General features: G+C 44.0%; 1 protein-coding gene across 2 annotated transcripts in view; it reads left to right on the top strand.

The window, feature by feature from the left end:
* MDH1 (malate dehydrogenase 1) overlaps nt 1-23,709 on the top strand; it is an 82,032-nt gene that overhangs the window by 18,947 nt on the left and 39,376 nt on the right. For both annotated transcript variants that reach the window (XR_015296671.1, XM_086927621.1), the window contains exon 4: nt 20,854-21,029. Coding sequence is in view for 1 of the 2 variants with exons in the window: in XM_086927621.1 (XP_086783747.1) it covers nt 20,854-21,029 (176 nt within the window). In the remaining variant the exon portion in view is untranslated. The remainder of the gene's footprint in view (nt 1-20,853; nt 21,030-23,709) is intronic.

Below are 23,709 nucleotides of genomic sequence, written 5' to 3'. Positions count from 1 at the left end.
ATATATATATATTATATATATTTTTTTTGGTCAACTCTCAAATGTTTTCTAGAAGTTCTCAAACACTTATTTACATAATCATAGATACTGGAAAATTCATTATAATAATTAAAACCTAAATATTTGTTCATATAGGAGGATATCCCTCTTTGTCAAGGAGAAATCGGATTAGTATTGAAATGATTTCCTTGTAGTAAACCAGTAGCTCATTTAAATGTCTGTTTAACCGTTGTAAATGTTAATTTTTTTTTTTTTTTACATCTGGATACTCCGCCCAACTATTTTCTACTCGCCATGCTTTTTGTGCAAGAAGTGATGGAGCACTGTCTTGGAACATCTGTTCTGCTTTCGGGCATTGTTTGGAGACTGCAAATCTAGTCATTCCAAGCAGCAGTGCTGTGACACTTGGTAGCAAACCATGGTCTCTTGTTTGCGAATTAGAGGGGCGCCTGAGAGCTCGTCCTTCTTGACCCCTTGGTGACTCATGAAGCATTCTGGCCTCAGTTTCTGCATTTGTCATTAATGACTTGCTGAATTTCAATGACTGGGTACCTGACAGGTTCTCTTCCTTTACACCAGTCCCTGTTAATAGTCTCTTTTGAGCACAGGCTACTTTTTTTGTTGCCGGGCACACGTTTATCCACAGGCAATTCATGAAGGCATCGAGCTTCATCTGGGATGTCCAATTTGTGTAGTAGTTTTTGTGTTCTTAACTGATATGCCGGGTGTGCTTCTGTACTCCTGAGTTCAGATGATACTCGGTCTTGGCCGTAGAATACATCAGATACTCGCTGTCTAGGTATTTTCTGATCCGTTACCTGCTTGAGGACAGGGAGCAGTTCATTTCAGGTAAGAGGTGGAACATTGTAATTTGTTTGATTACATTTATGCTGCCCATTGGTCTTAGCACAGGTCTTGTAATTTGCTACTTTAGTCGCTGTAGTTTTGGAAAGGGATTGCATGCCCATTTCTACTGTGTCCTTTGGATGTTTCAGGAATGAATTCCAAAACTTAGTCCCTGCTCAAAAGGCTTTGCCTTCCTTGGATTTCTGCTTCAGTCTTTGTGTATATTTAGAAGCCTTTTATCTGAGTTTTGTAGTTTTCTTGACCGTTTATTTATAAAGGAAGGTTTAATCAGCAGATTGTTGTTCGGCCAAGTTATTAGTACACTTGCATATCCAACATTCTGACGTAAAGAGGATGTTACCTTTAACACAGCAGGTGGATAGCTCTGCTTTTATCTGTTTCATGTTGTCTCCTGTCCAACCCAGAGAATAGCAGCTGTGCTGTGTTCTGGGCTCCCTGTAAATAGTTGAGCTCTACTTCAGTGATTCTTCTATTTAAAGATAATTGTTAATCTGTTATGTGAAGCTTGCTTAGGGGTTGGGTGGGGGAGTCAGGACTTTCTTTCAGCCGCCGATACATTACTGACTTTGACCCTGGACACACTTGTCTGCCTGACTAACTGTAAACTTTAATGTAATTTTTATAGTCTGCCAGTTGTCTGTCCTTCAAAAGTGCAATAAATTGCGTCCTTTCTCTAACCCTGGTACAGACTTCGCGGTTTCAAGGCACTCTCGGATTTCCACTAAGGGCAATTTCACCACGTTTTCTCTCAATCAGAGGGCAGCATCTGCTGGAAGCACTAAACCATTGGGCTCCAGAAAGCATGGCCACACCACACTGAACAATCAAATTGGGTATTTTATTTGGAATAAGAACGTCAACTAATCTGATCATCATTGATCCTGGTTCTGCTGCCAATTGATTAGCTGTCGAGTTTGACATCAGATTTGTCATTTGTTTCAGCTAGAAGTGCAGAGATTGCATCTACTTTCTCTCTCTCTCTATATATATATATATATATATATATATATATATATATATATATATATATATATATATATATATATATATATATATATAATCTAGATAATTTTTGCACAGACGTCCACTATTGGCAAATGTTTCAAAGACTAGCAATGCTACTTTTTTGCAAGTACTTGATCCCACGCGCAGTATTGCCTCTTCGGTCTCCTTTCCACCCATCCTTTTCCAAATGCAGTTCTTCCCTTCATCATAAAAACAATACAAAACGAGGTGTTTCATTGTGTAACCCGGAGGGTGAAAGGGTAAACAGTTTTATGACCATCTGAGCTTGGTTTTTTAGTAACATCTGATGGGCAGCAGCCCCCACAACATAAGGTCCTCTGCTGTGGCTTTTAGTTCTATATATTGGGTGATGGTGGCACAAACTTTATATCTTCATTTCCACTGCCACTCAACGCTGGTTTCTGCTGGTGATGTGAGGAAGGTCCAATTTACAGAGTCATTGAGGACTCTGATATTGGTTCTGACCTTACAGCCTCTTTAACAAACGTAAATATCTTTCACACCAAAATAAAGGCATTTGCTATTTGATTGTAAAACTGTGCTGATTGTAGATAGGCCTTGCTTCACAATATGCTGTCTTATCACGGAGTCCCAACCGTAGCTCGGTAACGATTGCATCACATCATTCTATTGGGCCTATAAAATCACTGCTGCAATAAGGTATGGAAAGCAAACACTACCTTTTTATTTGTTTAGTTACAGCAGTGCTGATTTAAATGTGTTTGCTTGGGTGGCAGTACTTCACATTCCATCAGCCAGGAACCACTTCCTTCTGGCAGGAATCATTCGCTTGTTGTCCAAAAACGATGCAATAATGTTTGCATGTTAGTGCTGTACAATCTACACTGTTTTTTGATTGCAGCATTGCACACTGAAGTAACTGCGGAACATTTTTCTCGACTTGTTTCTTAACAAGTAAAATGCTACTATATTGATTGTTTCAGGCTATAAACAGCCACGGTAAGGCGCAACAACGAATAACAACCACGCCGTGAACTACCTAGCTGCTAAATTGTCTCTTGGTTGATAGTTTCAGTCCCTTTAAGCTGTGTATATATGAAGCAATACTTTGATTTGTGACTGCTCTAGGCTTCAAAAGACTACCTGTAGGTATCTTATGGGGCCAGCCAACTGGTACTAAAGCAACCTTGTGAAGGCTCATTGCAAGTAAATTGCACTTGAAACGTGTTTGCTTGTCTGCATGGTGCCTCCCCAGAACATGCTGAACACAACCAAAGCTGCATAATCTGTTGTATGTGGTTAAAGTGCCTAAGTATAGTGTCCGCACTGAGACTCCCTATTTATCAAGGTTGGGGTAGTTTCGCCTAAGCCAAGCGGTCATGGAGAGTTAAACCATATGGCTATTCTACGCATCCCTGAAAGATCTGAAAATCAGTTCTTGGTGGCCTCACACACCGATTGGTGTCATGCTTCATCATTGGGCGCTCTTTAACACTTACTCGACCCTGCTGGTGAGTCAATTTTAAGCTGGAAGAAACAGGTGTTCTGTTCCTTCAGCTAGTGAATGAGCAATTAAGACCTCTTTAAATCTTGTTTTATCTGGACACGTTTGTCCTCTGCTCAAAAACAGAGGTCAGTTGTGTTTTAATTTTTTTATTTTTTTTTATTTTTACTAATTGTTGCCCATGTGTGCCTGGAAAATGGTCTTTACTTTTCTTTCTCTTATTACAGTTAATGCTTTTTGTCAAGTGAGCTATCTGCAGAGGCGCAACTAGAGGCAAATTTTGGGGTGAGGGGGGGGCGCGGGATCGGGCCTGATTCTTCCAGCAATATGGAGAGTGGAGATGCAGGGTCTCTAAGAAGGGGTGAAAACACAACAAAGCCTCGTTAGCAAGTAAATGGTCTTTTAACCCCTTGTGTGCTTCGGACGGCTCCCGGCTGTCGGTCATTGTGGGCGTGTGCCGACGCACACTCAATAAAACCCCTGCACAGCGCGGAAATTCGCATAAGGGGTTGAAGACCTGTGAAATACTCTGGTGTGGTTGTGTGCCCGGGAAGCTGTCTCAGCCGGGCTGACGCACACATGACCGGGGGTGGGGGCAGGTGGCTGGAGCCCAATGGGCGTTGCGTGCTTGGCTATCTGACAATTGTGAAACAAAATGAAGTAAAATGCTTGTTTGTTTTCTCTCTACAACATTTGAACAGATTGTAAATGAATAGTACAAGTGTGATGCAAACAGATTTAAATTGAAGGAAAACAAATCGGAACACTTGGTGATGTGCAAATTACAAATATTTGCAGAAACTTTATTTCCAAACATTACACAGTGTAGTTTTAACACCTTGGCTGCTAGGCGTTTTCCCCCCCTGTGCTGGAAAATGCTTTAGTACATCATTCATGACGAGCTGAGCTCGTCATCAGCACAGTTCAACTGTGCATCATGACGAGCTGAGCTCGTCATGAGCATCGAAAGGGTTATAACCACATGTAAGTGATCAATTCTGTGGCCATTTCAATGTAAAATTTGCGGATTGCAAATAAAGTAGGCTGCTACTTTATGCTTCTTAGTTATGTATTTATTAAAAGTGAGTTTTTTTTTTTAGGTCTCGTCTGACCCAGCGCATGCGCTGGTTGGCGCGACTTTTAGTAAGTGGCTTTTGAAAGTGCCATCACAGGCTTTTGGCGGCCTCAAGCTTGCGTGTGTGCACGCATGCAGCCACCATCTGTCTCCACCGTCACGGGTCATTAAGTGCATCGCGATCGCTTTCGCGGCCAATTTGTCTTCAACTTAAAGCCGCGTTGTCTCGCACAACTCTAGCCTTCTACACCTTGCTCTCCCCTCTATATCCTATATATATATATATATATATACACACACCGCCCTACCATGCTAGCTCTCCTACCCTTAATGCGCAACACTGTCCACCCATCAGGCGGCAACTCTCCCATAGTGCCCATGGATAAAATTAGCAGAGCGCCACCAAAGTGAACTTAAACTTTCAGCCATGCACCGGAAGACGGGAGGGCTCTTCATTTTCACGCTCAAAATTCGCCGCAGTGTTAAGTCCTGTGATGCATATGCCGTTGCTAGGGAATCCAATTGGGTTATTCCTCTATAGGGAACAAAATGTATTTACATTTCCAGGGGCTTTGCAGCCAATGAACACCTAGAAAATGTCTAATTCACCAATCACAAGCCACTATACAGCTCTCCAAGCTCCACCAGAGTGAACCACTGAACTGTACAGCCAATCCGACGGCATGTCTTCTCCCTGCACTCACTGCGACTACCACACGGATGCCTAACTCAGTACTTTTTTAAGAAATACTGACTCTGAACTCCTATTTCTGCGTGGATGCCCACTGCTTGTAATTAAACTAACTGCAGTTGCGAGGATTTGTGCGGACTCATCGCTTGCTAAGCCCACAGTAACTGTTACTCATTGTACTAACCCTTCCACTACTAACGCATAACATGGATGCGCACCCCATGTCCCTCATTGTATGTATATAAATCCTGAACCAATTAGCCCAACAGTAGATACATTGCGTGTACGCACACTGCTTATCTTGGAACATAGAACTTGCTTCGCTCTGGTTTATGTATGGCTAACCTTCACGTTCCAATATTGATGTCACGATTATACAATCTAGCTGCTGGTGGCCATCACAGTTCATGCATGTAACGTGGAGGCCATATCAGGTAGGTCGCACTGGCTTTTGCCTTCGAGTGGTGGCCATCTTGGGGTTGGGCTATTCTCTAATGTGGGTAGTGAAGGGATTTCACACGTTTAGTCCGTCTTCTAAGGTTTAGTTGGAATATCGTCCCTCATGTGCACTTAAGCGCTTGCATTTTAAATAATTTGAAATTCCAAATTGTTTAGGGTAATAAAGCTTAGTGAGACATGAAAGCTCAGTCTTATCTACTGCCTCCACATTGTATTAAAATTTAGATTTGTGATTTTTTTACCTTACTACTTGGTTGACGCTTAGCCGACGACCTGGTGATGTACCTTTTTTCTGTGTCCACCTCATAGGTCGCCGGGTTGGGTATATTTCTCTGGGGTTGGTGCGATGCAGACCTTTTTAGACCCTTTCCTCGGCGTGTAGCCGTTTTGATTTCAATAAGATATTCTTGCAACAATACCATCATTTGCACAATTCTATTTCCCTTAATTAGTCGTGTTTTTTATTATATTTTATTTATTGTTTTTTTTTTTTTTAGGTTTTACATCGTTCTCCGAACCATTTAGAGGCAGTGTTGTGCATCAGTGAGGTGGCCTGCAGTTGGGAGTTCTGAGCTTGAGGAATGTACTTTACACTGAGCAGGAGCAGCAGACAATAGTTACCTGCCCTTCCTGGTCCGTCATGACTACTGTAGCTGACATTGAAAAAAAGCATTTGGATGCGGACGCCACTCAAAACTGTAATATTTGACAAACTCATTAACTCCCACCAATGTCAGTGGTACAAGGCATTCATTAGCTTCACCTCTCTACTGGTGCACAATGCTTGGTTCTTTCATAGTAACCCCCTGCCTAGTCCACTCTGGTCCTCCTACTGGGCCTTCTGGCATACTCTCCCTTATTAAAATCAGCAATTACCCATTCCCAGGCCCGTCCCAGGGAGGGATGGGTGGTGCCTTCATCTTCTTAAGACTTATTACTTTGCTTTATGCCTGCGATTTGGCATACAGGTTTTATTCTGTGTGCCTTTTTATTTTTTAATGGATGTAATTTGGGCTTTATATAACCGAAAACATATTCTGGAATTATGCTACCATTGAACCACCCAGGATAATGTGCTACATGACTAAACACTTATAAGGTCCTAAAAGTGAGACCTATTGGCTATGCAAATCCTTCTAAATAGGATGTGAGGGACATTCCTGGCCAAACCCTGATGACAGTCCATTTAATGAACTATGAGCTAAGTCTGCAGTCAAGTGTATTTTGTATGTGGCTAGATTTGCATTCTATATAGAGCTAATGTTCAGTCTATTAAATCCAACAGTTTTCTGCACCGCAGACATGCTAAACTTGCATATTTGTAGCTGCTCTCATATATGATAAAGAAGAAAATGGCATCTCTGTGAATTAAAATACTTACCCAGGATCACATCATTTGAAACCAGTTTATGGTTCAAGAGCATTATAATTGGGTCGAGTAGATTATTTAAGTAACTTTTATTTTTGGGAGGGGGGGGGGGGGATTTTTCAAGGCCTGTGTATCGGAGATCTTTTGATCTGAAAACGCAAGTGGAGGAATTAAGTGTGGTGAGTGAATGGTGACTAAAATAGGCTCTGGTATCATAAAACCCATTTTTATAGGAAAAGGGTACCAGGACTAAGTAAACAGTGGTTCTATCAGTGGTCATCTAGTACCAGGATAGCTACTAGTCAAGTGTGGTAAACATGTTTCGTGCCTTGAGAGCCCAAGGATCGAGCAGCACTTCGTCGGGACCAAGAGTCTGTTTATGTCCCTCTCTGGGGCTACAGGTCTCCTTTCTAATAATGGATGGCCTCTCAGTGTTTACCAGTGTACCCCTGGATGGGTGCTGGTCAACAATTCCACGTAAAAGAGGGAAACGCAAGGGGAAAAGGTACAAGCTTGGTACAGCTGAAAAATAGGAAACCTCGCAAAAGTCATGTGAGGGACAGACAAAAACAGAGAGAGAGTGGTGAAGCAAACACACAGAATGGTAGTTGAAAAGATTCCTCACTCACCAACCTAGTGGTTTCCTATTTTTCAGCTGTTTCACTCTTCTGTTGTTGATCAATATTAAGACTAGGGGTAAGAGAGTGAATACTTATACCCTTACTCTCTTGTTGTTTGATTGTGAAAAGGTACAAGCAACAGTTAAAAATCGGGGTCAAGTTGCACCATATAGGTGCAGTTGTGTATTCACAAGTTAATCTGTGATGAGTTACCTGCATACTCCGTGCAAAGCTCAACAGACATTAGTTAATATTATATGCAACACGGCGAGGTACCATGTGGGACAAGGTGTCAATGAGGACCACACTACCAAATGCATGATCTAGAGCACAGCAGGCCTGCACGCGTGATGTTGTAGGATCCATGTTTTTGCATCCTCATGACTTACCTAGAGAGGCAGAGTAATGCTTCTTGGGTGAAATGAAGGGTCCCAGGCACATTGAGGGACTCCATCACTGGAGGAAAAAAGAAACCTCATCCATAGGTTAAAAACATGGTGCAGGAAGTCAAGTCAAGTCAGAGAATTTATATAGCGCACTACATACCCATAGGGTCTCAAGGCGCTTGAGGAGGGGTGGGGAATTACTTGTCAAATATCCACGTTTTAAGTTGCTTTCTGAATGCTAGGTGGTTCTGGGTAAGGCGAAGGTAAGTGGGAAGTGAGTTCCAGGTTTTAGCTGCCAGGTAGGAGAAGGATCTACCTCCCATGGTGGTTTTGTTGATGCGAGGTACAGTGGCAAGGGCTTGGTTGGATGATCGTAGCTGGCGGGAGGGGGTGTAGAAGGAAAGTCGTGTGTTGAGGCATTCTGGTCCGATTTCGTAGAGTGCTTTGTGTGCGTGGGTTAGGAGCCGGAAAGTGATCCTCTTATTGACGGGAAGCCAGTGGAGGTTTTTCAGGTGACCAGAGATATGTTCTTTACGTGGGATGTCTAATATGAGCCTGGCTGAGGCGTTTTGGATCCGTTGGAGTTTTTTCTGGAGTTTAGCGGTAGTACCGGCGTAGAGGGTGTTTCCATAGTCCAGTCGGCTCGTGACCAGAGCGTGGGTGACCGTTTTCCTAGTTTCGGTGGGGATCCAACGAAATGTTTTTTTGAGCATGCGAAGAATGTTGAAGCAGGATGAGGAGACGGCGTTGACTTGTCTGTTCATTGAAAGTGAGGAATCCAGGATGACGCCCAGGTTCCGAGCGTAGTCTGTCGGGATGGGTGCTTTTCCAAGGGCTTCTGGCCACCAGGAGTCGTCCCATGCGGAGGGGGAGGTACCTAAGATGAGGACTTCTGTTTTATCCGAGTTCAGTTTCAGACGGCTGTGTTTCATCCATTCGGCTACTTCTTTCATTCCTTCGTGTAGGTTAGTTTTGGCGGTGCTGCAACTAAACTCGTCGTCATTAGTGATTAGGCACGGAGTACACGTCTTCCCACTGAGTGATGGGAGCAGTGTAATTTCACTGTGGCGAGGTGAGTGCTCCAAATGTTGTGTGTATTTAGATCCTTAAAGGTATATTCAAATTGCTGATGCCTCATGGACTATTGTCTCAAGATGGATTTGTAATGTGGTCAGGAGTAGAATATCTTAAAATCCTTTAAGACCCTACCCTAGGGTACTCCATCTATAAGAGTATTAAGGCCATGTGGTGACACTGGAGTGCGGCATGGTAGTTAATAGCGGGAGATGAGGTGTAAAATGCAGTGTGGTGATCCTCTAAGGAAATTATAAAGTGCAGATGAATCATGCACTTGTGTCATTTTATCTCTTTCATGAAGCGAACGGAATGGGCAAACCCTACATCCTCCAGTACCCTACCCTGTAGTACTGGCGTCATGAGCTTATTGATGCCTATAAAAACAATGCAACATGTAACACGGTAATCCATAGAAAGGAGGGAGGGTGTGAAGCTCTGAAACCGATTATGTGCAAACCAGAGTTTACAGGCTATCTTATTCAGTTGATGGATTAGCCCCGCTCCCAGGAAACTTACTTGTTAGGTGATCCGGACACTGCCATCTGCCAACCCGCCTCCATATGGCCTGGAACGCTGCGACAGTGAGGCGGTGTCCCTCGAATAGTGATGTGGTTCGCATCACTTGCAGGCAGTGGCTGGTGTGCATGTCGGGTGGTCAATGCGGTGGCCACATTGGAAGGGGGGGACTGAGAATATGATTGGGTCTCGAAGAGTGGTTCTTAGGTCAGTCATGGGACCAACCAGATCAGGTGTAGATAATGAAGGAAATGATGTCCCACCCTTTTCCATTCATCATGAATATGGAGCTAGTGGTCTCATATTGAGAACCATACTATGTGATACGATGGCTATATGGATAGATATTAGCTCATTCAGCGGCCTTCTTGGAAGTGGAGAGTGTTGTTGGTGAAAGGGAAAGGTAACCAAGAGTGATGGACACCTTCCCTAAATTGCACTGACATGTGGATTGAAACAAATTGATGCTCTGTGGTGCAGTGCTAGTGTGGTCCCACTTTGGAGTTCCTATAAAAATTCAATGTGGTAACAAGAGAAATTACCCTAGAGGAGGGCATGCAGTCAGGGACACAGTGAGTGATGGGTTTTGGGTTTCACTAGCGTTCTACCCTAAATCTGAGAGCAAGGTTATGCACACACTTTACACAGCGTTTAATGGTTACATATTCAGTTTGTGCCGTGAGATGTTGTTGTTCAAGCCTGTGCTTTGGGCAGAAAGGCGGAAAATGTAGCGCTGCTCCATTTCAAAGAGTGTTTGCTTGTGCCAAGAGGTATTGGTTTCAAGCACCGTCCAGCCCATTTCCTCAGCTGTGTGTTGGTGATCGATGAAGTATGCACTCATTTTAGTGGTGTATCTTAGACAAACTAAGTTGCTCCGGTGTTTAATAATGTGAGTCTTGAACGCTCGAGTGGTCATACTAATGTACCTCAGTGAGCACTGACATTGAATCCGGTAATAGCAATTCTTGGTATTGTAATTGGTGATTGTACGTTTGTTCTGTCCTTCGAGAGGAGACTTCTTCGCTGCTGGTCGTTCCTGACTTGACCTCTCTTCCTGCTTTGCTGTGCCCGGTCTCCCTCCCGCCGCCGCTGTTGTTACCTTAGCGGCCGCCGAGCGGAGGGAGACTACAACTCCCAGCCTGCCCAGCGACCCGGATCCACTCCAGCGGGGTCATCGCGCCCTGAGGCGCTAGAAAAACGCTGCTCCCTCGGCGGAGCGGGTGTTCTGTCCTTCGAGAGGAGACTTCTTCGCTGCTGGTCGTTCCTGACTTGACCTCTCTTCCTGCTTTGCTGTGCCCGGTCTCCCTCCCGCCGCCGCTGTTGTTACCTTAGCGGCCGCCGAGCGGAGGGAGACTACAACTCCCAGCCTGCCCAGCGACCCGGATCCACTCCAGCGGGGTCATCGCGCCCTGAGGCGCTAGAAAAACGCTGCTCCCTCCGCGTCGCGGGACGCGAGCGGGACGCCCGGACGAAGTCCGAGGCTGGACAAGGTTGGGTTGGGCCCGTTACTCTGCTAGAAAACCTGATTTAAGGATGTGAGCCTGTGTTATAGCTGGGGGATATTTATTGAATTGTTGCCTCTTGGAGCACCTGTTTACCCCGTGCTTTTGAGAAGCATGGTCTGTTAGTGAAATATGCCCGGCAAAAAGTTATCCCCTGCAAAAAACACTATGGACAACTATATCTTTCAGGTAGTTGCCAAAATTAATAGTGACAGGAGATCTTCGCTTGGCCTGAGTTCACCGTCTGCCCTGAGTTCACCAACTTCGCCGGCTTCAGCTTTTGCCGAGTCCACGGAGCAACCTACCTCCTGCTGTCCACCTGTAAGTGAATCTGACCAAGCTGATATCGCTGTAATGAACCGGTCGGTTCTGATTGAGTTAGACAGCGAGAGTGAGATGGAGACTGAACAACAACTACCCGAGGACAAAGCCCCCACTCCGGTGCCCGCTCCACGATCCACCAGAGGGGCTAAAAAGCCACAGCCGAAACGATTTGGGCTCAGATCAAGCCGCAAAAAGATTGCATCGCCCCCTAGCAAATCCGCAAGGGAAGAAGATGTCACTCTGGATGACGTTTCTATGTCTCTTACTAGTGGTCAATTTAAGAACTTACTGAGTATGATAGACACTAAGATAAAGGACATTGTTAATCCGCTGTTAGGCAGAATTGATAAACTCACTAAGGAAGTGAATCGCCTTGGGGGTTTACTGAATCAAACCTTATCTGAAGTAGGCAAACTACCAGATGCTGTTTCTAGTAGGGTTGAGTCCAGTAAGGCCTCTTCTTCTTTGGTGGGTGGTGGGGCTTCCTCACTACCAGTTCCTTCGGTGGCTCCCTTGATATCCATTTTAGATAGTGCAGAGAATAAAGATGTTCCTTCAGATGCATCCTCCGCCCCAGAATCTGTAAATGGCTCGGTAGAGTTGATAGTTGAGGCCTCTCCATTGGTCTTGGTTTTAGCCAATGTTCCTCTTTTGCAGTCTGGTCAGGAAGAATCTACCTCATCCCTATTGTCTAAAGCACTTTATTGGTTAACAAATAACATGGTAATAACTCCTAGGGGTAGGCACCAATTGGCTGACGAAATAGTAAAGGCTAGAAGGGTGAGGTGGATAGGCAATAGTACAAAGAAGTTTCTGGGTGACTGCGTCATCCTACATTTTTCTGACCCAGAGGTTTTGGCCAATATTCTACCCAACCTTCTACCTCCGCAGCGGAGATCGACTGAAATCATTCCACTCACTTTAGACTTTTTCTATCAGTGTAGTGGGAGGGTCTCTAATAAAACAATGCTAAAAACTAAGTGGAACGTTGTCCCAACAAAAGGGCGGAGGGAAGTGAAGCAACCAGAGAGGGGTCTAAATCTAGAGAATAGATTTTCAGCCCTTTCCAATCTTGATGACTGTGATTGACTCTCTATTAATCTAAGTCAAGTACCACTAGCTAATGGGGATCAAAATTCGGATAGCTTATCTACCCAGAATGTTAATTGCCTTACCAATGATTTGTTGAATAACTTGGTTGTCCAACCAGAGGGTGAGGCTTGTGTACTAAACTCTTTTCCTGGATTACGCCAGGGTCGTTTGTCTGGAGTTGCTAACCTACTCTGCTGGAATATAGCTGGTCTGACATCCAAGCTCGATTGTGGGGACTGGCTTGGCTTTGTTACCCAATTTGATATTTGTATATTCCAGGAGACTTGGGCTTGCGACCCTGTCTTTGTATTAAGCTATTTGAATTTTTATGTGTCAGCTGTCAAGGGTCCGAAAGGTAGACCTATGGGGGGGCTTACTATCTGGATTCGACAAGCACTAAATTTCTCAGTTAAAAATATAGCTACTGGACACAATGATATCCAGCTTATTAGGATTTCTAATGACAGAACAGGGTCACTTGATATTTACAATATTTATATTAGGAGTTCCAAAGGTCGATCTGAAACATTACTAACCTTGGCCGACCTCATCGAGGAGCACTCCGTTAAAAATAACATCGTTATAGCAGGAGACCTTAATAGGACGTTTGAGCCATTGGTTGTGGGAGATGCTTTCACTGGTGCTGATGAGGATTCCTTCTGGGGCATCCCTGAACTACAACTGAAACCAGTCTCCCGTTGGACAGAGGACATTATAGCTATTAATGCACTGTGTCTTGGAAAAGGCTTGAGAGCTATGAACGGGAGAACAGCTGGGGACAGAATTGGCTCACCAACTTTCGACAATGGGAGGCACAAAAGTCGAATTGACTATGTGATCTGCAGTTTGCATCTGTGGCCTGCCCTTTGTGATATGGAAGTCATCATAAGATCTGAGAGTGACCATAACCCCCTAAGTGTGACTCACAAATGGTGGCCTGCTGAATCAAACTCTAGCTGCATGAATGAATTCGTCCCTCCGCCCATTATCCCCGAGAACAATATGCGTAGGCTACGTTGGGACACTGTAGCGAGAAATCAGCAGGCTATTGATATTATTAACAGTGAAACTGATCAAGCCATTCTAGCTATGGAACTGGCTAATGCCTCTCCTAAGGATCTGGGTGAAGTGGTCAAAATACATGATACCCTCTTTGGTAAGATCAAGGCGCACTTTCTAAGACCTGATAAACATAAGGGGGTTATTACCAGAAAAGATGCTAGATGGTATAACTCTGATTGTAGGAAGGCAAGACTCGACCTTGGCCGGGCAATCAAGAAGCGAGACTGTGTGTCTGTTTCTCTAGCCAGGAAAGAATATAAAGTATGCATTGCTAAAGCTAAGAAGGATTGGGACGAGCAACACTGGTGCAAACTGAAAATGGCCAGTGACAGGAAGGATTCCAGAGTATTCTGGAATATTGTAAAATGGGGTTCTGAGAGAGCTGAAGAGTCGCCAAGTAATAACGTCTCACAGGAGGCATGGGTTAAATTCTTTAGTTCGCAATACACTCTTAATACCCGGGTCTCAGTTGACGACAGTACGGCTATGAAGTTTTTTGAAGATGACAATTTTAACTATAAAGAGATTATGTCTGCAATCTGTACAGTAAAACGCGGGCGAGCTCCAGGACAAGATGGAGTACCCGCTGATATATTCTTAAATGATAGTGAACGCTGGTGCAAATATATACATTTGCTTATAAACTCAATTGCTCAAGGAGCAGATGTCCCTGATTCATGGAGGGGTGCAGTTATTATCCCCGTGTATAAGAAGGGGGACCGAGCTCAGCCCTGTAACTATAGGCCTATTAGCCTTATTGACACTGTGCAAAAAATCGTGGGTCGCGTGGTGGTCAATAGGCTTCTCGACTGGGCTGAGGATTTTAATATTCTATCTCCATTCCAAGCAGGTTTTAGAAGGGCAACAAGCACGATCGATCAAGTGTTCCGCTTCCAATTACCACAGTGGAAAACCGTGGTTCTGGGGGGGTGTAGCCTGTACGCGGCATTTGTCGACTTGCGGGCTGCATTCGACCTGGTCCCACGTGCAAAACTGTGGCAGGTCTTGCATAGCTTGGGGGTTTCCGATGAGTTACTAACCCTGATACTGCGCCTCCACGAGTCTAACTATGCAAAAATTCAGTGGGGCGGTCACGGGATGGTCACTCCTGATTTCCGTGTTGAAAAAGGGGTCAGACAAGGGTGCTCAATGGCTCCTACTCTATTTACATTGTTCATAAACGGGGTAGTTTCTCGATTGGTAACTGCGAATGTTGATGCTCCTTCTCTTGCAGGACTAAAAATCCCCATATTAATGTTTGCGGATGACACGCTAATTTTATCAAAAACCCCTAGTGGACTACAGCGTGCTCTGCCAATTTTTGAGAACTTTTGTGGGGAACATGGACTGGAGGTGAATACTATGAAAACTAAACTAATGAGCTTCAAGCCGCAGCGTAGCTTTAAGTCCAAAATTATGATGAGTGGCGGGCCTTTAGAGTTAGTTAAATCATTCACATACCTAGGTATCCAAATAACTGATGACCACAGGTGGAGCCAGCATATAAATATTGCTATTTTGCGACACAAACAAATAGCTGGCACAATTAATTCTGAACACAGGAAATCGCTAACCAAACCTGTTAAACCAGCCTTATTGGTATATGAAGCAAAGGCTATTGGGTCTGCACTTTACGGCGCTGAAATGTGGGGCTTTGAAAATCTTACATCTCTGCAAGCCTCTGAAAATAAATTTTTAAGAACTCTTACCGGTACACCTAAAAGTACTCCGTTGTTGCCTCTCCGATACGATCTAGGAAGGAAACAAATCAAGGACTTGGCCAGATTACGCCCGATCTTGTATTGGCGCAGACTCTGGACCACTCCTGAGCTCTCACATTATGCCGCGGGTTTTGTGGATGTGATCAAAGCTGATGGCTTTCACAAGATAAGCTGGCTTAAATTATTGAAATCTATATTGTTTGAGCTAGGGTTGAGTTCTTTATGGCAGGACCCTGCTGGGACATCTTTCCCTTCTAAGCGTGTCCTAAAAGATATTTTTTGGGAATGGATTGCTACTAAAACTTTAAATGCTTCAAGCTCTGGGTCCATGTCTTCGCATTTTCTTGAGGCCAAAATGTATCCAGTCTTGGAACCATATTGGGATATCATCTCCAAACCAGGTGACGGGAAGCTCCTATTCCAACTGAGAGCTGGTGCACTTCCTATAAAAATATTGACAGCTAAATGGGGTTCAGGTGGAAATAGCACCTGCCCAGCTTGTGGGTTGGGGGATGAGTCTCTGGGTCACTTTCTGTTTTCATGCGGATCATATGCTATTCCAAGACGAGTATGGTTAGCTCCTATGTGCAGGAACCTTGGGACATCAAGTAGTTCAGTAGCTATGCGAATTATTTGTACGACTCCAGTTTCTTGGATCCTGATAGCTACAGCAAAATATCTGGGTTGGGCATGGATGCTCAGGCAGAGACTGCTAGTTAAATAACTATTCTCTGTGTGACAAATTGGCCCTCATGAATTTGACATTACTGCTTTTTATTTATCAAGGACCATGTATCAAGATAGAGACTGCTAGTTAACCAACTATTCTGTCTTGATGATTGTTTTTTTTGCATTTGTATAATTGCTTTTAGACTCCAGCGTTTCTCATCTTGAAAAGTATTTTTATCAAATGTTTTAATTCTTCTTTTAACCGAATGAATTTTTATATGTAACCTATAGTGTTGCGTCAATGTACTGGATTGTAAATTTAATTTGTTTTTAAAATTCTTGTGTATAATATGCTTTTATGAGTAACAACTCGAATAAAGCACTTTTGACTTGACTTGACTTGATTGTACGTTTGGTCCAAACCTGGATTATTGTTAAGGATTACTTCTTTCAAGTGTTTTGTCAGGTGACACACTCCACATTGGCCACAAGGATAGTGTCCTTTGACAGTAGTCCAATTCCAGAGTATTCTTTGTGTTTGTTTGTTGCTTGCTAGGTGGGCATGTCTGGACCAACATATCCCACAGGTTGCTCAGGGCGTTTCAAGGTGAAGCGGGCATTGGGATGTTCAGGTTGCCAGATAGAATAATCCTCCAGTGTGGTCTTTTATTTTTTTTTTTTTATTTTATTTAATCGCCTACTGTGTCCTGTTGGAATTGGGTGTGTTACACAGGTGAGGATGTCTTCCTCTTTCTGCCTAGGTTCAAGCAGTGCCTCTCTGTTGTTGTTGAGAGCCCTCCTAGGGGATTTCTTGATCATGGATGCAGGGTAGTTACGGGCTTCCAGGTTTTATACTCAGTAAGGTAGCTTCGTTCTTGAAGTTAGTGATGGAGTTGCAATTTCTGCACAACCATAAAGTGTCCGAAAGGAAGGTTGTCCCGAAGTACTGAGACTGATCTGGAGGCAAAAAAATAAATCTGTGTTCATGAAACTAACATTAAGGGTTTGTTATGGATCTAGACCTGGTGTAGGCTGGGAATACACCACACCCCCAGTGATCCTTTTACATGCCAGTGGGATATACTTAACATTTTGCCCAGAGGCCAGCACTCTTGCCATTCAAAATTACTATTTGTCAACCTTTTCTATAAATACTTGGGGAATGTATAATATTCCTGGACTGGAGTTGGAATTCTAAATTAGCCTCCTGGAGTATTTCTCAGAAGGTTTCGATTTCCCCAAATATTCAAGGGCTGGAGTTGTAATAGTAATTTTGACCATCCGGCAACCACCACTTCTACTGCTGCCCTAAAGGCGCAGTTCAGGACCAGAAACCGTTCACCAACTCAAACATATGTTGTGTGAAAGTTCTTTAATCTAAGTATATTGCAGTTATTTTGGTGTTCTCTAGTTGGCACGGGTAGGTACTTGTGACCAATAGGGACCCTTGCCTTTAGTCAGGGTAAGTGGATACACTCCTAAAATAACCCCTGCTCACCCCCTTGGTAGCTTGGCACGAGCAGACAGGCTGATCTCCGAGGCAGTGTGTAAAGCATTTGTGACCACATACAGCAATCGAGTGACACTACAGATGGACACCACACAAGTTTTTTTTTAATCAAAAATAAGTATTCTTTATATAGATTTAACACGACCATAAACTACAAAAATCCACAATACTGTACTTAAAATGGTAGTTTTAGCTTGGTGGTTCTTAAAATGCAACACTTTGAGTCAATATACCTTACGATGCGTTACGCTTCCACAACAAGTGTTGCAGCGATGGAAACGTGGCAAAGTTCCGGTGCAAAGAAATAAAGACGTGAAGATATTCCGTGCAAAGAAATAAAGACGTGAAGATATTCCAGATGCGGCACGCTTCTCCGATGCGAGAAGTCTCGATTCGAGGCGTCGCTGCAGCGGCGACACCCTTGTTCCACTTCGGCTGCGAGACTCTTCCTCACAATGCAACAACTACAGCGGCGACATTCAAGATACGGCGGCACGCTTCTCCGTGGATGTGAGGGGCTTTTCTTGATGTGGTGCAATACGACCACTACAGCGGCGACATCCAAGATGCGACAATCTTCCTCTTCGTTGCGATTATGCTTCTCTCAATGCGGTGCAATATGACCGCTACAGCAGTGACTTCCACGATGCGGCAGCAGCAGAGACTGCGACACGCTTCCTCTTGAATCCGGCTTCCAGCTCCTTGCGACACGCAATCCCGCAGCAGGCACTTCCAAAGAACTCTGGGGAGCTGGGGGTTGAAGTCTGTTGCCCCTGAGACTTCAGCAGGAGGAAAGCTGTTCCAAGCCCTTTGAGATCTTACAAGTTGATGAAAGTACACAAAGTCCCTTTCTCCTCTTTTTGGCAGACAGGCAACCACTGCAGTCCAATTCCCCAAGCAGCACTTCAGCTTGGGGATAGTCTTTCATGAGATTCTTCTGGTTCCACTCCTCAGCAAAGGTTACTTCTTGTTTGTCCAACAGTGATCTGATCTAATTTTTTTGGGATCAGGGTCCCAATATTTATACCCCAAAATCCTTTGTCCTCTGAGGGCAGAGGGGCCTTTGCCCAGTCCAAACCAGTTCTGGAGCACTCTGTTCACATGACTCCTTTTCACAGTGCAGGGCAGAAACATTGGATGCACCACAGGGGGTGGAGTGAGCACTGTGGGGGGCAGGTACAGTCCTATTCAGGTCCCAGGTGCAACTCCTCCCTCCCATCTAGATGCAGATTCTCTCTGTCTCCTGGAATCCCCCGGCCCTGTCACACTCCAGACAAGGAATACACAACCTAGCAGAAGCAGACTTGGTTAGTTAGACAAGATAATACCTACTTTCTGAAAGTGGTATTTTCAAACACAGAATGTTAAAATTAACTTCACTGAAAGATATATTTTATCATTCTGAGTTCAGGCATACTAAACTCGTATTTCTACCATGTTCCCTGAGTCAGTTAGGATTATAAAATGTAATCTTAACTGCCCATTCTGGCCTATGGTTAACAGCCTTGCAATAGTGAAAAACGAAAATGGCTGTAATTCATGATTAGGACATGCCACACACACCAGGGTATGTCCTACCTTATACTTACAATGCACCCTGCCCTTGGGCCTACCGTAGGGGTGTCTGATATGAAGAAAAGTGAAGGTTTAGGGACTGGCAAGTGGGTGCACTTGCCCAGTCAACATGGCAGTACCAGACTGCACGCAGGCTCTGCAATGGCAGACCTGAGACATTTTTACTGGTTGCTTCTGTGGGTGGCACAACCAGTGCTGCAAGCCTACTAGCAGCATTTGGATTTACAAGCCCTGGGCACACTCCATGCACAGTACTAGGGTCTGACAAGTAAACCAAACCAGCCAATCATGGAATCACTAATCCATACATCAATTTACAATAAGGGAAGCATATGCACTTTAGCACTGCTCAGCAGTGGTAAAGTGCCCAGAGTCATAAAACAGCCAACAGGTCAGAAAAAGTAGAAGAGGAAGGCAAAAAGTTCAGGGATGACCCTCCAAAAAGGGCCAAGTCCAACAGCAGTCAAACATTGGCATGTATTCAAGGTGCATTCTGGCATAAATACAACGCAGTTTTGTTGTTTTAACCCCTCCCACGCTTATGACTGAACCGCTCAGCCATGGCCCTCGGGTGGGCTGTGCTGGTGACGGAGCGGTTCAGTCATGGCCCGCTCGCTGCGCCTGCGCGGCGCTGATTTCGCGCCTGCGCTGACGTTCTGAAGAACGGGCGGGCCATGACGGAACCGCTCCGTCACAAGCACAGCCCACCCGAGGGCCATGACGGAGCGGTTCCGTCATCAGCGTCGGAGCGCCCGAGGCCGCCCCACCCCCTTAGCGCTGCAGCGGAATTGCCGCCGCAGCGAAAGGGTTAACATTTGCATTATATACGGGATTGAAGTATTTATTTTTTGGGGACCAAAATAGGACTGGGAACTCTGTTATATTTCTAGCTTTTTGTTCTAAAATCCTAATTTTAGTTTTTCTGAGCAACCTACTTGTGTAGGTATGCACAGTAAACTGTTCCTTCAATATGAGACATTTCACTAGACGTCCTCAAATGAGACGCCAGGTTTTGCCCAGTAGGTTGAGTTGTAATTATTCACCTGTTTGACCAGTGGCAGTGAGTGGACAGTGTTTCCCAGCAGCTGGTATATTTGACAGTGCTTCTAGACCATTCTCGGAGTGATCTTTCCCAGCGTGTATAATTTGCAACTGGAACGGTCTCCCTTTCGGGCCACTGCAGAATATGCTGTGTATGTAAATGTTGCCCAGGCGATTTGAAGATGCCGAGTCCATACCTGGCATTATTTGAAACTTTTGCTCTCATGATTTTAAGAGGGCTTTGCCAATGTATGTTTGGGCAAGTTTGACTACTTAAAAGTTGCTTGTATCTTGGCATGCAATGAAGATATGAACGCCAGCCATCAACAAGTGTACCTTGCCATGTGTATGATAAAGATATGAGAAGGTTTAGAAAAGCTTTTAATAGTCTAAGGTACTTCATGATCTGGAGTTCGTTTTTTGAGAATGAATTTAAGGATACTGCAGTATTATATTTTCAGGTAGTAATGCAGTATGACTTTAGTTTGTTGGTCAACAGTTGGCTGCTTCCATATGTCTGTTTCCGCAGCAACCAAGAAGGGGCTCCTCCAGCTTGTAGCCCTCCTGGAAAGGAAACATTAACGTTTGGGCATTGGGGCAGATGCCAGATTAAATTTCAATGAGACCGTAAAGCCACTGAGTAAATTATGTAATTTAAAGGAAAATAATATTCTTGGTAGCTGGCCTTTGGGGATGGGGGAGGGGTGGATGGAATCCAGCGGGGAGACAACCTACTCTAATCTTACATGGGACTGATGACTGGTAGGAAATACATGACCTAATATTGAAATATTCTGTTTTTGTAGAGGTTATTGCAACTGACAAAGAGGAGGTGGCTTTTAAAGATCTTGATGTTGCAGTCCTGGTTGGCTCTATGCCAAGACGAGAGGGCATGGAGAGGAAAGATTTGCTGAAAGCAAATGTGAAAATCTTCAAATCCCAAGGTGCTGCATTGGACAAGTATTCCAAGAAGACTGTGAAGGTAATGTGTTTTTACATTTTTTTTTATTCCAGGTTCTGAGTAGACAAGCCCGTGGTGCATTCCAAGACCTACTTAGAAAATGATTTTCCAGCAGCAATGCTAACTCTGCAAATCTTATTTCTCAGTTTTATTTATTTTGTATAACTCCAATATGTTGAACTCCATGGCATGGATGTAATTTTCCGCTGTACTCCCTCCCACCACATTCTAGACTGTCTCTCAGTTTGGTCCTAGATCGATACAATTCAATAACACATACACAAAGTGTCATATTAATGGCCCATGATGATCTCTACTTTGTCTCAGTTCTTCAGATGTAAGGAGCTTCTTGTTGACCAGTACATCCTCCCAAAAATAGTTACGTTGGCCCCATCCCAACATGCTCGTCTAGAAGTAGATCCTGTCCCTACGTAAATTAAAGTTCATCCACCGCAGTAGCCAAGGTGCAGAAGTCTCCTTGGTGCTAGTTCGCGTCAGGATATTTTCCAAAAATACCTAACAATGTTTTATAACCTAGTGTCTCTGCTTCCTGGCTTTCGGATTAAACCCCTCTGACAGTAATTTTGACCTTATTTTACAAAACCTCCCATTTAGTTTCTCTTCCAGTTGGGGATTGCTTGCCCTCTTGAAGAATAAAATAATTCAGTTTGTGGCCTCCAAGCCCCTTTCTGTAACAGCTGCTATAATTTACAGTTTCACCCTGTTCAGCCTCTCCCCCGCTTGGATCCAGTAGCATCTTGGGGCGTTCTTTAGAAAATCTATTGACTATCATAACAGCACATTAGCAAAAAATACAAGCGATGAGTCTGGATCTCCATTTCAGCCAGTGCTAGACCAAGCATTTCAGAAGGGCAACCCTCAGTATGCTGACCTAAAAATGCCCTGTAAACTGATGCCAGCCCTAAAGTGGCAACAGTTTTCCTAAATGACATTAACTATGCCCATCGGTTCCATCACCCATCAAGCAAGCCCAAGAGTTAGACAAAATTGGTGATCTTCTAAGAAACAAGCTGCATATATATTACTGCAGATGGGAAACTCTGCACAGCATTATGTAAAGGGAACAATAGGTTAGATGACTGAAGCATGTGGTGCAGAACTGTTATGTTTTAAGCATGGGGGGGAACAAAGCTTCTAGTTTAAATAGAATGCCTGAAACGTTTAGAGCTCTATTGGATGAACCAAACTGGAGTAACACGGAAGTATTGCTTCTGTTTAAAAGTGCTCTTAGAGACTTGTGTGTGTTTTTTTTTTTTTGTGTGTGAGAAACTATCCTCCCATATCTCTTGACAAATATGTAGGAGTTTGCGTAACAGATGGCTGAACTGATGTTTCTCGATTGATTTGGGTTCTACTATACAGCCCTGTGAAATGATAAGCTGATGGCAAGCTTTACAAAGAACCCAATCAACTCAAAAATGCTTTCTTTGTTATAGAATAATGGTATATAAATTCTAGCCTTACACCAACCAGCCATGGCTTCCCTACAGCCTTTCCTTTATCTAGCTAGCAAAGATTGAACATTTTGGCCTCTTTTGCATACCCAAGAAATCTCTCAGAAGCCTGGAAACACCCAGACGACCTGCTGGACCAAGTATTCAGGCAACACACTCTCCCACATGCAAGCAGTGCCCTGAACGCAATGCAGAGCCTTAAAATCAATTTGCTCTCCTATTCTTGACACCTAGCCTATTTATATGTAAGACCTTCTTTGGATGATGAATTTTGAGAATCTGATGACTGCTTAGGTGGCAAGCTCAGGAATGCTATCCTGATGTGAAGGTGCTCAAACTTCCAGTACTGTAGCCAACAGTCACCGAAAGATAAACGATCGTAGAAGAGATGATGAATGTTTCTTGGTAAATGTCCATAAGTTTATATGGGTCAGTGCTGCTTTTGTCAAATCCAGAATCTCGTTCATGGAGGGATTGTCTTGTCTGAAGTATCCAGGCATGCTGCGAGGTAGTAACTTGCGACTGCTCTTAAACAGATCTTGCAGAGTAACTGTGTGCCTGACTCTGCTATTGATGCTTTCTTATTTCATAATGGGTTTATGACTAACATAATTTGAAAATTGCAAAAACCACAGTTGATGGAAAGAATGTAGAACAAGGTCTTACATTCAGCCCAGTACAAAGATCTGGGCCTAAATCCATCGGTTTTGTGCACTCCACACCACCCTAGGTCAGACAAAGGCTATATGCAAATCAGCCTTGACCCTGTGCCTCATGGGAACAGTCCAGCCCGAACTACCAAGCCATGTCTTTCCCAGACCGGAATCAAGCATCCAAGGACCGGTTTCTGGCTATCAGCCTTCTTCAGCCTGGATAGCTTGACTCCAGTGATGTGGGGAGCCTGGGACTCGCGTCTGAGCATACCTAGCCCACTCGGGGTGAAAATTGCAAAAACCACAGTTGATGGACAGAATGCAGAACAATGTCTTACATTCACCCCAGTACAAAGATCTGGGCCTAAATCAATCGTTTTTTTGTACTCCACACCACCCTAGGTCATTGTCTGACCCAGGGTGGTGTGGAGTGCAAAAAAACGATGGATTTAGGCCCAGATCTTTGTACTGGGGTGAATGTAAGACATTGTTCTGCATTTTGTCCATCAACTGTTTTTTGTAACCTAATTTGAAGGCATTCTATAATTGACTTATTTCTTAATTTTTATTTTT

The sequence above is a fragment of the Lissotriton vulgaris genome, chromosome 6 (assembly GCF_964263255.1).
Source record: "Lissotriton vulgaris chromosome 6, aLisVul1.2, whole genome shotgun sequence".
Lineage (NCBI taxonomy): Eukaryota > Metazoa > Chordata > Amphibia > Caudata > Salamandridae > Lissotriton > Lissotriton vulgaris.
This window is presented reverse-complemented; position numbering and strand designations above follow the sequence as displayed.